This window comes from Chaetura pelagica, unplaced genomic scaffold (assembly GCF_000747805.2).
Source record: "Chaetura pelagica isolate M959 unplaced genomic scaffold, ChaPel_1.0 scaffold150, whole genome shotgun sequence".
Classification (NCBI taxonomy): domain Eukaryota; kingdom Metazoa; phylum Chordata; class Aves; order Apodiformes; family Apodidae; genus Chaetura; species Chaetura pelagica.
Window position 1 is genome coordinate 1306412 of NW_009952052.1, and position 16529 is coordinate 1322940.

Here is a 16529-nt window from a genome sequence, read left to right on the forward strand (position 1 = left end):
TTTTTTCGGATATTCACCTTGAACCTCCTATGCTCCAATTTGTACCCATTACCCCTTGTCCTATCACTGGTCATCACTGAGAAAAGCCTAACTCCATCTTCCTGACACTCACCTCTTACATATTTGTAAACATTGATGAGGTCAGAGGAGCCTAACATAAGATTCACCACTTCAGTATAACAGGTAGTGAGAACAGGACATGAGATTATTGAGATTCCTGGAGCTATCTGAACTGGGAAAGCTTCATGAACAGAAAGTCCCAAAAATAAGGAGGACCACTGAACAGGATGGGAGATCACATAGTATGTTCTGAAGTAATAATGCTCTAAGGTCAAAGGTTTCAGATGAGATTCAGCACAGCCTGGGATGCTTTGGAAGGAGGTATTTTTTATTTTATTGCCAAATCACTGCGCCAGTGTCAATCCAAGAGCAAAAAATTCTTAAGTGTGACTCTTCAGTCACACTTCTCACAGGCACATGGTGTGATTCTTTGGGTGCCCTACACAGGGACAGGAATTGAACTTGATGATCCTGATGGGTCCCTTCCAGCTCAGCATATTCCTTGATTCTATGATTCAGCATTGATAAAGTGAGAGAAGACTTGGATTAAATTTGCGACAGCTGGCAGGTGCAAATTAAATTAATGTCAAACACATGGAAAACCACAGCAAGTGTAGTGCCTAAAATCAGAATCTGAGTCACAATACTGGTCAAGCACACTTTGCATTACTGTACCACATGTGGGAAGTGTCAGTGTTTGAAATTAGCCCAAACTTGCTTCATTCTTCTTTCTGTTCTACATTTGTCTTCCTCCACCTGCAGCAGTCACTTATTAAGACTGCAGAGCACTCTGACTCATTTAAGGGTTGAGCACTTAAAAATAATGCTTCCAAATTACAAAAATAAATACTTTTTTTTCTATTTCATCTTCCCTTTTGTGAGAGCTCTCTAACAGCTTGCAGTAGAATATGATGTATTGAAAGGAGATGGCTTTTTCATCAGCAGCTATTAATGAATTATCCTCTTCTGCTGTTCACAAAATGTCCATGAGTAGAATACCATTCTCTTCCTTTTAATTATTCTGAATAAGACACTGAGTCATTTCTACATCTTATAAATGGAATGTAGAATTTTGTAGACATTTTGTTGAGCATATTTTCATATTTAAACAATAAATGTTACTAGTTTGTTTTGATTGTAGCACACCCAACTAGGTTCCTGTTTTCCAAGGTGCATCTTGCAATCAGGTTACTAGTAGGGATACTGGCTTTTCTGGAGCCAAAATTCACATTTTGAAACTTTCCATTCCAAAATTTGCATTGCTGTTCTTACTGTGGTATGTGTAAGAAAACGTATTTGCATCCCACTGCCAGCAAACTGGAGCTATATTTTTTCTCTTGAATGTACCTCTTTATATAACCACATAGTTCTGACAAATGTCTTGTATATTAATATTTCTTGAGACATACATTCTCCCCAAAAGCAAAGTAAAAATAGCCTTTCTTATGAAAAGATAATTCCTCAAATATGCTTGCATTTTAGGAATAAGTCTTCAAATTTACTTAATGGACCATCTTAGTTAACAGTCATTTTTAAGTAACTTTTAAGAGCTGTCTTTCAAGTACCTAACATTTATCAAGCAGAAGACAAATTTTATTTCTCAATGGTTAATAGTAAATCTATTAATCCTGGTATAAGACCTATACCAAACTGAATAAGAAGACAAAGCCAAATACTACACCCCAGATAAGTTTGACCTCAATACCCAATCATCACTGACTACTGGTTAATTTTGTCCATTGGCAAATCTACTTCTTTGGTTTTGGTGTGACAAACTGAAAGACCTTGCAGCACCCTCAAAATATAGCAAATGTCTGAAATGGCAGAAATAAGCATTTATGTTTACTGCTTCTGATTTTTTAATTATGCCAAAGAAAAGTAGTGTGTTGTATTCCATACAGTTTAATTTAATCTTTAACAGGAGTTGAGCATCTGGTGTTGCACAAGAATCAGTATAAGATATTGTTTTCACAGGTTCAAGATGCATTCAGATGTCGACTGAGAAATTGCCAGGATCCAATCAATGCAGATTCTTCAAGTTCTTTTCCTAATGGACATGCTCAAATCATGGTTAGCTTTTCTTTTTTCTTTGAGTCTTAATTTAGTGTTCCTATTCAAAAGAAAAAAAAGTACAGTGCTGTATATGGCAAGTATGCACAGCTGAAATATTAAATCATTTTTAAACATAAGTCTGTTTTGGTGATAATCTACTTCCTTAAGTCTCTTAGCAAGTTTTAAATTATTAATGTGATCATTAAGTGGAGTACAGTGAATTAGTATCTTCCACCAGTGTTCTTTATGACCATTGTTATATAAGAAATTGAGAAAGAAAGTAATCTATATGACTTTTCCTACTGTGGGTGGAAAGAGCACTGGTACATTGGAGAGACTTCCCTTCATGAGGCCTGAAAAATGTTCTTCTCAAAATAATTCAGACAAGAAGAAAGTGCTAGAAATTCTAGAGGGGAAATCTATTTAGTGTCTTGAATTAAGGAGATAGTGAATGGCTTAGTATGCCACTTCGGATTTACTAAAACTGTTAGGTAGTATATTAAGACAAAAGATATTGATCCCTTCACTTTCAATGACAGTTTGTCATTGGTTGTAATGGGTATAGGATCACACCCTAAAAATGCAAGGCTCAATAAGCAGATGCCCTTAAAAAAAATAATGACTAAAAAAATAATCCAATATTTGGATTTCACAAGCAAGAACCTGTATTAAACTTTTTTTTATGTAATAAAATGGTTGTGGAAAAAAAAATAATGTAAAATAACTTGAATTCTGTAACAGGATAAATATTTTCCTTAACTAGGAAAATGTGCCTAGATTTTCAGCTGTTAAAATTTATTCTTAGCTCTTAGAATTTGTTACAGTCTAATTAAATAAATAATAGATATTTTCAGGGAGCAAAATCTTTATGTGATTACATTAGTAACAAGGATGGACAGAATATTATGTAGCCAATAACCAGTTCATAATGAATTTATGATGTTTCAGACAGGATGCACTAATTGGATTGCACTTATTTGCAGTAATTTGTATTACAAGGTATTCTCCACAATTCTGTTTATAAAATTACTATGCAAATCTTCCTTAAAGGTGATTTTTCCATGACATGTAGAAGTTACTCTTCCATATACATAAAAAAACTATACACTGTATCATTTTACTAAAATTATATACTCTATTTCCACCTATTTTATTTTATTTTTTCTGGTCAGGCAGCATACTTTGAAAACCACCCAGTTATACTTTAGGAAACTTTGTAAAGCTCTGCTGTTGTAAAACAATGCACTTCACCTTGTCAACAACAAGAAACCACTTTTAAGAGACTGTGGCTCTGTAAGTAGGACATTTTGGAAGTGCTAGTTGGCAAAAACATATGGTAGTTCAGTTTTCAATTAATAATGGTTGTCCTGTTTTGTTGCTTCTTGTTACAGACTGATTTTGAAAAGGACGTGGACATTGCTTGTCGGTCAGGTAAGAGCTTTGACTGAGCATTTAGCCAACAAAAATAAGTTTTATGCTAGTTCATTGTGAAGTGAAAACCAGAAAAAGTTTTAACTATTTACAACATATAATTATGAATGTAAACAAAAAAATAAAGTAATGGCACTTAATGTATGCATTTGTTTCATTTTCTTACGAAAGCCTTTTACTAGAATTTAGCAACTGTGAAGCAGATAAAGGTATGATTGTCTAGTAGAAGGCAAACAGTTTTGGAAAGGAAGTCAGTCTTACACACAAAATATTCCTTGCCTTAGTACATAAGCAAATGTGAAACAGTCATTATGCTACAGAAAAAATATTAATATAGTGTATCTTATGACCTGTGTATATGAAGGATGTATCAATTGGTTTAGTGTTAAAGTTTTTTAGGGGTCTAAGTGAAATCAACTTAAGCTTAAGCAACATGGTATCAGGAAAATGAAATTTAATTTCAATTTATTGGAATGAATTATTTTTAAAGACATTTCATTAATGTGGTCTCTACTGAGTCAGCTATATCCATTTCTGCATATTAAAAATAACATCATTTCAGCAATTTATTTGCAAACTTTGCTTAAATAAAACATGGTCTAAAATAAAAGACCCTTTAAACCCTACAGATTATTTTTTATCTAGGAGATATTCCCAAAGGACAGTTTTCTTAGGGAGGCTATCCTGCCTAGACACTCCTTGTTTTCAATTATGAGAGAAAGAGAGAGAGGGTGTCCTCTGCACAGGGTGAGTCAGGCCAGAAGTCTGATTCAGCTATTTTGTATCACCCACCTGGAGGGCACACTGTCTGTCTTCACTGGCTGTATGGGGAGCCAAGAAGGCTGATCTCATTAAGGTGAAGTTTGAATTTCCAGTCACCCACTTCTACAAAACCTGCCAGTTCAGTTTCTTGCAATGTGGTAAAGGTTCTACCATATAGATCAGTAATAATATGCACATGTATTCTGAAGGGAGCAGGATCATACATTGTAACACAAATGTGTGTCTGTCACAATCCAAGGCAGGCAGAAGTCCAGCAGTGGCCCGTGTAACTTAAGCTTCTTACCTTTGCCAACATAGGTCTGCAGTACAGAGACCCTTGTCAGGGGCATCCTTAATGAGATGAACTTTGAATACAGCTATGAACAGGCTTTACTAGATAAACATTTAATCTCAGTTTATTGTAATCAAAGATTTAAGAATAGGCTGCTGGTAGAGATGTGTCTTAAAAAGTGTGACTGGAAACAATGAAGTTGTGCACTGTTGTTTAGAGCAACATTTTTCTTATCATAGTGGAAAAATGAGAGGCAATTTTGTTTGAGGTGGGAGAGTGGGCTGTCTTATGAGCTCTTTGCTATGGAACATGGCAGTGAACTGACAGGTACAGGGAATGTGGGTCATCAAAGCCCTCAAGCTACTAGAAGTAATGTAAATGTGACACCTGAGGTACTTCAAGTTGTTTTACTGTCTCAACCTACATGATGTTTTTTATTGTACAAACTAGTACTGGTGTGAAATAAAATATTTCCAACTGGGACAAGTAAACCCTTGCACCCAGCTGAATAAGCCCAGTAATTGGTTAAATTTTTTTTTTTTTTCTTTCTATCTATCCTTTTTCTTTAATTACAAATGTTGAATTATAGACACATTTCTTTTTTAAGAGCAATAATGATGATGTAATAGATTCTTTGAAGTTATTCTATGACAGATTGATAACTTTTACATGTGGAGCTTACCCCAATGAAAAAAATTGCTGGATGTTACTGTAAGATAGACCAGGAAGGTCTAAGGCCTAGGCCTACACCAAAAGTATATTATGACTGTTTTATGAGACATACTTAAATTCTTTCTAAACTTTTCAGATACAGCAACATAGATCTTACTGATACCAATGGAATTTCTTCCTGATGTGGTTACTTTTTTGTCACTTTAAAAAAAAAAATAATAATTTAACATAGAAGAATTTTGGAAACTCAGTGAAAAAGAACATTTAGGAGCTCAGGGACACGTGTTCATAGTTATAATCCTATGGTAGGTCATTACAATGGCTTGACAAGCTGATTCTGCCTTACAATCTGTTTGACATTTTCCAGGAGGTTGTGTGGAATTAATAATGGCAGTACAGATGTCATAGTGCATTTTTTTGGAAAACTCATAATGGAGTTCCACATGGCAGGCTTTTGTTTAAGCTGTAGGTCACCGAACATCTATGTAAAGGCAGCAGGAATAAATGGAAGTGGGCTTATAATTTGTATAAAAGACTGAGGCTTAGTCAGAAATCTGTGTCAGTTATGGATGGTTGATTTATTAAAAAAAAAAACAAATAAACAACACCCTTCATAAAGCAATATTTATAAAATAAAAGTTATTAAATTGATAGAAAAAAAGGTTAAGAAGATGCACTGGTAAAGGTAATGCTGCTAAATAAAGCCACAAGAAAAAGCAGTGTTAGGCAGACATGGTTGCATGCTGTAAGAATTCTGTTCTCTGACCCACAGTTCTGCATAAAGACATTGGACCTTGCAGAGCAGCTACTATAACAGGAACACTTTCTAGGATTTCCCTAAATGATGACGAGGAGGAGAAGGGACCAAACCCTGAAGGAATGAGCTATTCTACCTTGCCTGGAAATATCATCTCCAAAGTCATCATCCAGCAACCGACAGGTCTCCACATGCCTATGAGTATGAGTGAACTGGCCAATCAGTGCTTGAAAAAAGAAAACAGTGAGTTGCGGAGGACTGTGTATTTATGCACTGATGATAATTTGAGAGGTGCAGATATGGACATAGTCCATCCTCAAGAACGGATGATTGAAAGTGACTATATAGTCATGCCCCGGGGTTCAGTAAATACCCAGCCATCACTGAAAGATGAGAGCAAAATGAATATAGGCATGGATACACTGCCTCATGAAAGGCTGTTGCACTACAAAGTTAATCCAGAGTTCAATATGAATCCCTCTGTAATGGACCAATTTAATATCAATTTAGACCAACATCTTCCCACCCAGGAACATATGCAGAATTTGCCATTTGAGCCCCGCACAGCAGTGAAGAATTTCATTGCCTCAGAGCTGGATGACAATGTAGGATTATCAAGAAGTGAAACTGGATCCACAATATCAATGAGCTCTTTAGAGGTCAGTGGTGCATAAACAAATGGCATGCTCTGTTGTTCTAAGTATATGACAAGACAATAAATTGTGTCTAAGAGGTGATGCTAAAGTTTCAGTTCAGTATAAATTATTTGGGATCATACACTGCTGTTCATAGTTCTCTTAATATTTGAGTTGCTTATACCTAGGTTTCAGAGCCAGTCTGTATGAAACTGTATAATTCTGGAGATTTAAAATTCCATACAACCGCAAAGGGTTTTGTGATCTACCAGGTAAAATCCACTTTTAAATACTGTGTTGCTATGAGAAGAAAAACTATTCCTTCAAGATACAAGTGATAGTCATTGAACCTATGTGTCAGCACATGCAGTTGAAAATATTTGCCATTTTATTGCTGATAATTGTATCTTTCTCAGATGTCGTATACCTGATTCTGCTCTCACTAGTGTAAATCTTGGATTATTCCATCCAGTAGTTCACCACTTACTTATTTAGTTTTGTTTGCATGTGTGTGAGGCATTGGTACAACTGTTGTGTGCAGTAGGGAGGGGTGGACTTCATGTGGTGTCTTCTAGATTCCAGTCATATTGCAAAAGTGACTTGAAAAGCCATTAAAAGGGAATTGGTTCATTGCTACCATCTCTCAGGGGGATTTAAACATTATAAGTGAAGTGGGCTCGATTTCATACTTGGACCTCTTTAAGACTTTGAAATACATTTCAATTGTTATGAAATGCAGCATTTGGTGGGAAAGAAAAAGACAAATGAGAAAAATATGGTACTTACTCGTTCTCTGAAAGAAGTATAGATGGAAAAATGTCTACTGTATGTGCAAACTTAAGTCATTAGCTAATACTCTACAATGTTTGGACCCGCCTGTGTAGCAAAGTAGAGATTTTACCTGATATTTTAATTGCTAGACAGAACTGTAACCCATACTTCATAGAATGGGAGACACTTACAGATAGTTATTTTTTAAAGGCATTGAAGTTTTATGTGTGCATGAACTAGAGAACTGAGGCAGAAGGTTTCAGGTTGTGCACAGGAGTTCTCCAACTGAATGCAACCTTAGCAGCAGGATAGCTTAAAGTCAGCTTCCAGTGGTATCCTCTTGTAATTGTCTACAATATCCTCTTTTGGATATGCTTTGTTGGATACAGAGACCCAAATCCAGCCCTGTTAAGATTCCATGTATGGGTGAGAAGCAAAGCTTCATAATTCCTTGAGAGGATAGATGTACCTGCTACCACACCATCCACTCCATCTGAGGTCTAAATTGTTCTCTGGTGACAACTCTTTCCATTGGTGATAAAGGCTGTCTAGGAGACCTAAAACTAACAAACAAAGAAGCAAACAAACAGAAATACTTTAGTTAAGTTAAAAAAATTAGGACAATAATTTTTTTCAACTTACAGAGTTCCAGTTTCTAAGGCCACTTCAGAAAAAGAAGCTAAGAATCTTTAAGTATACTCTGCTGCTCATTTAGAGTTAATTTTTTTTAATGATTTGTATAAAATTTAAGCTTGCCTCTAAGATGAGGTATAGATGACAAATCAATCATTCTGTGTATCATTTTTATGCTCAGAAAACACAGTACTAAGTATGTAGGAAAAAATGTAATAAAATATAATAAAATATGGTAGTAAATATCTAGTCTGTTCCAACATGGCAAACATACTAGGTTTAGAAAGTTATATTTTGGTCCAGAAAGCTGTAAACATTTACATTATTAAACCTAAATGAACCCAGCATAATTCTATGTATTAGGAAAAACAAATATTAGGGCAGATCAGAAATGAAGGGAACTGCTTTGGCTTTTGTGTCTGCCTTTGTGGTTCTCAAACACTACTTGATTATATAGCATTAAGTAATCTTTTGATAAGGATGTGCTGCCATGAATTGAAGATAGGAACGTGAAAAATATGTACACAGAAGAAAATCAGAGTCTCAAGCAGATACAGATGAACATGTCCAGCCAGATAAAGGATGCAGCTGCAGCTTTCTGTACGCAGTGGGTAAGAAGCAAGGGGTTAGGGTAAAGTCCCTAAGTGCTATTGGATAGAACTGACCAGCTGGATTAACTTTTTTTGCTGCCATAAACAAAATAAAGAAGGGAGGGCAAGGGACGTTCAAGATTATTCTGCTCACATTTTTCCAGACAGAAGATGATTACACCATCTCTAAAGGAGCAGATCCTGGGCAGTAGGAAGCTTCCTTCTCTTATCAGCTCATACTGCTGTCTCACCCAAAGTCCAACATAAATTAGCACGGATTTCTGTTCTATCAGGTCAGTTCCCCTTTCACTTCTCTGAAGAAATAGGGGTGCCCTAAGACAGGCTGGAGAGGCCTCCTTTTGTGTCTTTGGCATAGTACAGGGAGTTGATTTCCTCCCCTTTTTTTCCCCTTTATGTTTCCAGGTGCTTTTTGTGGAATTAGCATGCTTTTATTGTTTTTATCATGTAATTATGCACTAATTATCAACTACTGTGGAAGTAAAATGCACTTAGGCATTTGTAACCTGTGCTAACAAAAATTTTTCTTCTTTTAAGAAAAAATTAAGCTGACTAGTTATTAAGAACATAATAATTGGAACAGCTTACGCAGCAGTTACAGAATTTATCATCTTATCAGAATGCCTTAAGATGTTGTGTGACACGTTTACAGCTAAGACTCAACTCAGCTTCTAATTCAGAAGTGCAATTATGAACCCAGGAAAACTTCTACCCACAAAAATACTGCAGGCATAATTTTTTGCAACTGAACACCAAGTAAAAAATAATCGTTCTCATTTGTCCACTCATTTTATGGTAGATGCTAGGATTTGTGGCCATAAAACTGAACCAGCAGAATTAGAGGACACTTCAGAAAGTATAAAACTCATTCTTTTAAATGTAATTTCCATCTTACTAGTGAAACACTATAGTATTGTCTTTCAAGGAACCAGTTTGCAGAATTATATGAATTATAATTGAAATAACTCAATACATTTGGGCAATTTTGCTTGTGAGTAACATCTTTACTTTCCTGAATTCATGAAATATACTATTTTTCGTGTTTTGCACATTCCAAGAGATTATCAGACCTTAGAACATTATGTGTCTTTAAAAAAATTTAGAGAGAAAAACAGTCAAAAAAAGAAAGCAAGCATTAGAGAAGGCTGAAATGCCCGACCTTTCTCAGGTTCTCTTTGGTTACATCTGCATTCATTATGATCATTGGAAATGGATGTTTTGGAAAACTATAATATGAGTACAAGAACATATGTCTCGACTTTTAACTCAGAAGGGGGGATACATCACCCCTATCATTAGATATCTAAATGTTGACACTCCCCTTCTGATATGGAAAAAGAGCTCTTCACATTTGATTCTTCTTTAGACTCAATGGAGAGAAGCACTTTTAGGCCACTTTTAGACATCTGCTAAAAGGACAAGGACAAGGTAACTCACATGCCCTCAGTGTCTCTCTTCTGGTGCCATAGAAAAAGGCAGAATGAGTAGTTCAGACATAAACATCAAAAATGTTGATGTCTTAAATTTAGTCAGGTGAATCCAACAGTGTGTCACAAACTTTCTTCTAGTTTTTATATTGTCATATTATTTTCTCAATAAAATGCTTAGTTGGGAACTATGAAATGCTTTATTATATATGGAACAATTTCAGCTCTCATAAGATAGTCTGTGAGTGCCATAATATTTACATACAAGAATTGCCCAAATAAGTATAAATTTAAGGATCTGCAGTTTCAAGATGTGCAAGTCAGTGATTTTTTTTATTTTATTTGTTGTGTACTCAACAGTGTGCTTGTGATTATAGGCACAGGCAGGCATATTAGTACATCACAAAATTTCTTAGGAAGAGTAATTGAACATCTGGCTAGTCTCCTACCACAGCACTTACATGCATGGATTAAAACTGGCTTTGCTGCCTTGGCATCAAAGTGACTTGGAGTGTGCTCCTTCAGTTCAAAATGTTTTTATTTTAACGAAGAAAGCACTCTTGATACACTCTTGGAATCGTTTTTGTTTGAAAATGTATATTCGGAGTAGTGAGCTCATTAAAATGAAATAAGTGCTGCATTCCCAGTTCCTTAGATGTAAGGAAAGGTTAGGAGGTTTAAATGCAGAAAAACAAGTTTATCTGTGCAACATATCTCCAGGATAAATAGTTATCTTATTTTTACTGGGGAAAAAGAATATAAAAATTATATATATATATATATATATATATATATGCAAGAGGGAGTAGGTATCTATTGGCTGACCATGCAAGGAGACTTGTGTTGTTATCTTTGTGGAAGAAGAATGATGGGTTCTTTCAAGGGAATTATGGTTAGTGTAATATGATCAGAAATGGAAGAGAGCTGAAAGAAGACAGACTCTTAACTATTCTGAGAGGAAGGACATGCAACGACAGGCAATAGAAACATTTATTAAAGGGGAAAAAGAGCATCTGCTTTATAAGAACAGGAAGGAAAGGACTTCCCAGACTTTGCCATGTAAAGGACTGGCAGTCTCTGTCCAGTCTCATAACTTCTTCCTTTATTTTTCTGCCTGAAATCTTAATGTGGAGAAAGACATAAAGCCCTTGGATGGGAAGTTAACTGGAGACTAAAACAATCATTTCATATTAATTCATGAGAGCTCTTAATGCATTCAAAGAAAGTCATCTCCAGAGGAACTTGGACAAATCACTGATAAGAAACTCCAGGAAGATAAACTGTACGAGTGGGAAAATAACGGAATGCATTAAAAACAGTGAAGTGCAAAGAAAACCTGAAGGCATAGATAAAAAGGAGATGAAAGAAAGACCAAAAAAAAGAAGAGATGGCAGAAATGCAGAAGCAGTTTAAAATGAAAGTGTTAGAAAGAATTAAATAAAAGCATCAGGGCAGGTGCAATATCTAAAATAAACAAAGGACAGGAAAAGAAAGAAGAAATACACAGTTAAAACAGTCAATCTTGTCAATAAAGTAGCAGAACATCAGGCAGAACAAAAGGAAAATGGTGTGCAGTCATTTTGATTTATGATATGAGATGTCAAGAGAGAGAGATAGAGAGAACAAAAATAGAGGGACTAGTGGCACAAGAATTTCCTCTTTATCATGTTTCCACATTGCATTTATTTTCAAGCATTCTGTATCTCAGATTTCTCTCCCTCCCATTCCTCATTTCACTCTTCAATAAACTGTGGAGACAATTCTTGCCAATTTTATGACTCTCAGTGAAAACAAAGTACAGCCTTCTAACAACCCTCTTTCTTTTGCTTGACTGAGTAAGTCTCAGATTCCTCTGACTTCAGAATTGTTGCAGCTTATTTTCAGGTTTTCTACCCCCTGCAGGAGTGGGGATAGAATCAGGCAGAACTGATTCTAGTAACTGAAGATGTAAGTAACCAAAATTTTAGACAGTATTATGAAGTGTAGCATATATTTCAGACTATATTATAAGCAGCTATCTTAACTATAAATGATCCCTAAGAGGTATATTTTCAATTGTTTGTCTTTTCAAGAAATGTTTCATTTCCACTCAAAACCTTCAGAAAGCAAAAAAAACCCTGTTCTTAATTGAATAAATACATGTGCAGGTTATCCTATGTAAAAAAAAGGGAGCATCAAACAGAATAGTTTGCTAGGATCATTTTAAATTTAAATCTCTGAAGTTATGTTTGTGCTGTTTATGTGCTAAATGTGCTAACATATTTTAAAGACTTAAAATTCTCACATTAAAGAGCTATTTCACTTTTTCAGGAAAACTTTCTTGTTTTATGCCTAGCTCATCTTATGAACTAATAGCCATCATAATCTTCTATTCAGAAACTTAGGGGCTTTTTTCAGTTGTATACACACAAAAGACATTTTAAATAAAAACTGTCTACCTACATTCTACATTTATATCTCTGAAGGCCAAAAAATATTTTCCTTTAATTTTGTTGAGGGAAAAAATCCTCCCCAGGCTAAGATCTTATATGCCAAATCTAATCTCAGGGTGAATTATAAACTGCTGATAATAAGGCTTTATATTAATGGAAGCATGGTTATAGTCCTGACTATAATACGATATCTCTGGTTCCAATTATACTTTGCAAAATGCAATATATCTTCAGGAGTATCTCATGCAATTAATCAGGTAGTAGTGTAATACTGGCTAGAATAAGGAGAAAACCAGGCATTTGTCATTTTACAGAGACAAACAGGGATTTTATTAGTCATTTAGTGAGAGCAGCTCTTCCCTGGTGCCAGAGGATTGGTGCATGCTGGTGTATGGAAATTATTCTTCAGTATTCTATTTTTGTTCCTCAGTGAATAGAGTTTAATATTGCTCTGGCATTACACAGAGAAGCTATACATGATTAGTACAAAGTAAAATTGATTTAAAATAAATTACTACTGCAAACCTCTTTTCACAGAGTTTCACTTTGGTCCTAGCATGAAGGGTGGGATTTTTCCTTTTCCTTTTCCTTTTCCTTTTCCTTTTCCTTTTCCTTTTCCTTTTCCTTTTTCTTTTCCTTTTCCTTTCCTTTTCCTTTTCCTTTTTTTCTATATAAAATGTGTTTTATCAATTAAGATCAAAGAGCTGCAAAACTCAGAGATAGAAAAAGTCATCAGGTCATCTCTTCTATCAAGACATTAACATTTCCTACAGCATATTTCTCTAGTACATAGTCAAACTTCACTTTCAAGACTAGAGTGAGGGGCTTCTGCTGTTTCCCTTAGCAGATTATTTCATATTTACAGAAAATGTCTTTATTCCTGACAGTATCTCTGACATTTCCTTTATTCATTCATTTATTTATTTATTTATTTTTCTGGGTTTCAGCTCTTCTATGAGGTTTCTGAACAAGCTTCTGCATTTGTCTCTCCCATAACCAATGTTTAAACAAGCTGTATCACTCTTTTTCTCCTTGAGTCAGTGTTATTAACTCTTTCAAAGCACTTTTTGCTCCTCATCTGAAATTTCCTTGTATCACAGGTGTGATTTGGCTTCTGTGCCTTGAGAACTCCAATGCAACTTACTGGACTATTCACATCCTTGCCTGCTTAAACAGAGGCTTGACATTTTTTAGTAGCACTTACAATTATGCATGGATTGAAGTTCACAACTTACCCCTCAGCTTTTTCAGATTTATCCCAGCTAACTCCCTGATGATAAATAAGTGCATGTGTCTTCAGCTTTTTAGGCAGCTCCTTCATTCATTACCCTTGCAGGTCTCCAGCATTAGGGCTCTTCAGTTTGGAAAACAGGTGACTGAGTAGTGAATAAGGAATAATTATTCATATTTCCTATAATATAAAAACCAGGACCATCAAATGAAATGGCAAAAGGATAAACAAGTTCATTTTCTTTGTCACGTTATACATATTTAAATTTTTGAATTCACGACTACGGCACATTTTGGATGTCAAAATTAGGAATAATTATAAAACATTATTAGACAAATGGAATAATGTAAAATAGTGCTATTATGCTTAACAGAGTAAGCTCCTCCCAAGGAAATTCCTAATCCACTGAAGAACTAGGGAGGATATTGCAACAGCAATCTCACTTTATGCTTGCCCTTCTCTATGTCATTCCTGAAGCACTACTGCAGTCCTGCTCAAATAGAAAATACTAATTGATGCAATATTATCATTTACAGTTATTTTTTATTTATATTCAACTAATATTAATACTCAAGTGGATCTTTAACTGATCCTTGAAAACACCACCAGCTTCCACTGTAATTTTTATGTTGTCTAAAAGCATTCTCAATTTTGCAGGTGGGTGAAAGAAACAGGTTTTGAAAAGAAACATACTGGTGTGACAAGTTCAGCAGCTCATTTAATTCAAGAGATTTTTTTTTTCTTCCTACTCCACTCCACTCAGCTGCTGGCTCCCATTAATTTAAATTGTAGAATGAGGCAGATGATTGATTTCTAAAAACATTTAGGTGTGTATGGAAATCCACTTTTTTCTCAGGAAAAAGAGACACGATGAATAAAATTCATTGAATAAAAAAGTATCTGTATAATCACAATTGAAGTCTTTATTTGCATGTTTTAAGTTTGTTTTATATCATACAGAAACTAGGAGAGAAATTTAGTAAAATGACAGCTTCCAACTGGGACTGAAGGGAAACTTCCATCCTCATAAATTAGGATTCCCAGTGACTTCACACTTCTGAAAATGTGTCCTCTCTCAAAAAGTAACACTGCAGTCATTTCAAGGCAATTATGTTGTAGGCAGGAGGACCTGATCATGTACCTAGTGGTACAAATAACAATATTGCAGATGGCTTACAGAGGTGCAGGATCACAGTGTCCTTTGGTTCTCAATAATTCAGAGAACTTCACTGCTACTGTTCAGACCTGTGGCAGTTACATACTTTTTCTGTCTTAAGAGGATAGGATCTGACAGCAATTATGCTGTATTTCACCATATGCAGCCATATAAAAAAGTGAAGCACAAACACAGAACAAATGTTCTTTACTATGTACGTTTAAAATAAATGTGTTTGTGATAGATTCTTGTTGAGCCCTAGAAAAATACTCATGAAGATAAACCTGTAGTATGACCTGTTTGGTCTTGACTGGTGGGATTTAATAGCAAAGTTGCAATATTGTTCCACTTTCTGACAATAGCACAGTTAAATATGTTGCAGTCTGTTAGATACGTCTTTCTACCATGTAAACAGCAATAGAGTTTTCTAGCCACAAAACCTACCAAGACAGCTATGCCAAGAATATTTTCAGTATGTTCAAGTATACTTAAGGCAAAATACAAATGCTCCAATGTTCGATATCACAGTATCAAGCAATCTACACATTTCTTACTAAATTTCCGTATTTTCACTTGGAATTCTCAGTCAGGTGGTTCAATGATACCAGGTTTATTACTGGACTGTAGCTTAAAAATAGCTTTTTCAAGAATTTTTCAAAGCTGCTCCTATAAATTTCACCTGGTTATCACCTGTACAAGTTTCACCTATTCTGAGCACAGAGCCTTTACAGTGACAGATACTCTTTAATTACAACTTAGAAATAGATCCTTCCTCATTAGAGATATGTAGATTTCTTCAGGTGCTGGTTTACTGTGGAATGATGAAGGCCTATGTCAAAGGCACACTCTTACCATGGCCTCCTTAATTTGTACAAATAAGAACTTAGCTGCTTTAAGAATCTGAGCATAATAGTCTCATATTTTAATTATCCCCAAGACCTTTGTTGTTTGAATGTTTTCATGCTACTTATTTTGGCAGAATTATTTAATTTCTTTTTAAATTTTCTATTTTGAGTGTGCTAGGTTAAATCGAGCCTTGGTGATTAAAGATAGTTTCTCCAAAGCTCATTGTTGTTGCTTGGTTTAATTATTTTATAGACTGATCTTTTATAATGCTTCCCAGCTCTTTAGGCATGAAGAGTGTGTTGACAGTGCTACAATGATCTTCTTCATATTACTGTGGATTGGAGCATCAGAATTTTACTAAAAAACCAGACAATATGTTACAAGGGCTCAGAAACCAAATATTTTCTGCTCTTTGCAACTGAAAGTCATAAAAAGTTGCAAAAAAAATCAGAACAGCCTACTAAAACCTGCATGTGTGTTAAGCTAAATACAATCAAAGCCTAATAAAGCCATTAGCATTATTTGTCTTTGCCTAACAGGCTTGGCTTGTACCTCAATGCAGAAATTAGGTGCAATTTGAAAAGATTCACTCACCATGACTTAAAGCCACCATAGTCTACAAGAAAACTTACGGTTGAATTGTAGCAGCAAGCCTTTTCCTTTTCTTGGGATACTTTTCCCTTCCTTTAAGTCTCTTTCCTGAAGGACAATGCGTATTTTCTTTCCATTCACATATTCTCTGCACTCTTTTTTCCGGCTCTTCC

The 16529-nt window shown here is 35.2% G+C and overlaps 1 protein-coding gene across 2 annotated transcripts in view; it reads left to right on the plus strand.

The window, feature by feature from the left end:
- The window catches only part of BAI3 (brain-specific angiogenesis inhibitor 3), a 466801-nt gene that overhangs the window by 435861 nt on the left and 14411 nt on the right, over positions 1-16529 (plus strand). For both annotated transcript variants that reach the window (XM_010003267.1, XM_010003258.1), the window contains 3 exons: positions 2035-2130; positions 3504-3543; positions 6042-6685. In XM_010003267.1, coding sequence (XP_010001569.1) covers positions 2035-2130; positions 3504-3543; positions 6042-6685 — 780 coding nt within the window. The remainder of the gene's footprint in view (positions 1-2034; positions 2131-3503; positions 3544-6041; positions 6686-16529) is intronic.